The sequence below is a fragment of the Trichechus manatus genome, unplaced genomic scaffold (assembly GCF_000243295.1).
Source record: "Trichechus manatus latirostris isolate Lorelei unplaced genomic scaffold, TriManLat1.0 scaffold00065, whole genome shotgun sequence".
NCBI classification, from domain to species: domain Eukaryota; kingdom Metazoa; phylum Chordata; class Mammalia; order Sirenia; family Trichechidae; genus Trichechus; species Trichechus manatus.
The window spans coordinates 73,675-74,855 of record NW_004444001.1 but is presented as its reverse complement, the minus strand read 5'-3'; the positions used below and the strand labels follow the sequence as shown (position 1 = coordinate 74,855).

Here is a 1,181-nt window from a genome sequence, read left to right as displayed (position 1 = left end):
TCTATTCATAGGCCCTTGGACTGGACAGTGCCAATGAGAAGGGCTTGTACAGGAGGGGTGAAGCCCAGCTGCTTATGAACGAGTTTGAGTCAGCCAAGGGTGACTTTGAGAAGGTGTTAGAAGTGAATCCCCAGAATAAGGCTGCAAGACTGCAGATCTCCATGTGCCAGAAGAAGGCTAAGGAGCACAATGAGCGGGACCGCAGGATATATGCCAACATGTTCAAGAAGTTTGCAGAGCAGGATGCAAAGGTATGTGCAGGACCCACCTGCCTTCAGGTGGATCAATAACTGACCTTGCCCCTTTGATTTTTTGTTCTAAGAAGGTTAAGGATAGGGCACAGGGACAGGTAGACAACCCTAGAGGCACAAGAACAGGGAAAATGACTTCTGATCTGAAGCTAGTTTGGATCCAGAGGTTGGATGCAGCTATTCCCCTCATCAAAGGCACATACTTGTGAGGCCTTGCAATGTCCATGCAAGAGATGAATAAAATAAATTCCCTAAAGAAGTACTAAAGCTTTTGTCATTTAAAAAAATCATAAGCACATTTCATCCCCCGCTCCTTCCCAACTAATACCTCCTTGTTGAGACTTCTGATTTTCCCAGGAAATGGGCTGTTGTGGGGAAGCCCAATCATCATGCCTTCTGCCTTGAGGTTCGGAGGCCAACCTGGCATGTGTGATGGGAGAGGTCTGTGTAGAGAGAGGTCAGCCTCTGCTTATAGCATAGCTGTAGCCTGGTCCTGAGTGCTTGCTTGACTCCCCAGCCCCCTTTGTCACATAGACTTGATTATTAAACAGCAGCAAGACAGTCAGTTTAACCAGGGAAAAGTGAAAGCTCCCACTGTAGCCATTGGTAGCACAGCCCTGGCTTACCCAAATGGGCAAACCTAAATAAAGTCATTGTAATGTACTCTCTTGTACTTGATAAACAGCCTGGAGGCACCAGGAATTAATTGAACATCTCACTTCTTTTGTCTTTGACCCTCTCAATTTCTTATTCTGTCCTCAGGAAGAAGCCAGTAAAGCAATAGGCAAGAAAACTTTAGAAGGGGTCACTGATGAAAAAGGAACAGAAGGTCAAGCAATGGAAGAAGAGAAACCCGAAGGCCGCGTATGACACCACGCTGTGGAGGGAAGAGAGTCCTAATGAACTCAGCCCCCTCCTCAGTGGCTTTCA

General features: G+C 46.7%; 1 protein-coding gene across 10 annotated transcripts in view; it reads left to right on the top strand.

Moving 5' to 3' along the window:
- FKBP5 (FKBP prolyl isomerase 5) overlaps positions 1-1,166 on the top strand; it is a 129,589-nt gene extending 128,423 nt beyond the window's left edge. For 9 of the 10 annotated variants that reach the window (XM_023734124.1, XM_023734123.1, XM_023734125.1 and 6 more), the window contains 2 exons: positions 156-251; positions 1,014-1,166. In XM_023734124.1, coding sequence (XP_023589892.1) covers positions 156-251; positions 1,014-1,121 — 204 coding nt within the window. In that variant the 3' untranslated portion in view covers positions 1,122-1,166. Of the gene's footprint in view, positions 1-11; positions 252-1,013 lie in introns of all 10 variants that reach the window. The other variant, XM_004379397.2, reaches the window with a different exon arrangement.
- Positions 1,167-1,181: the final 15 nt, after the last annotated feature.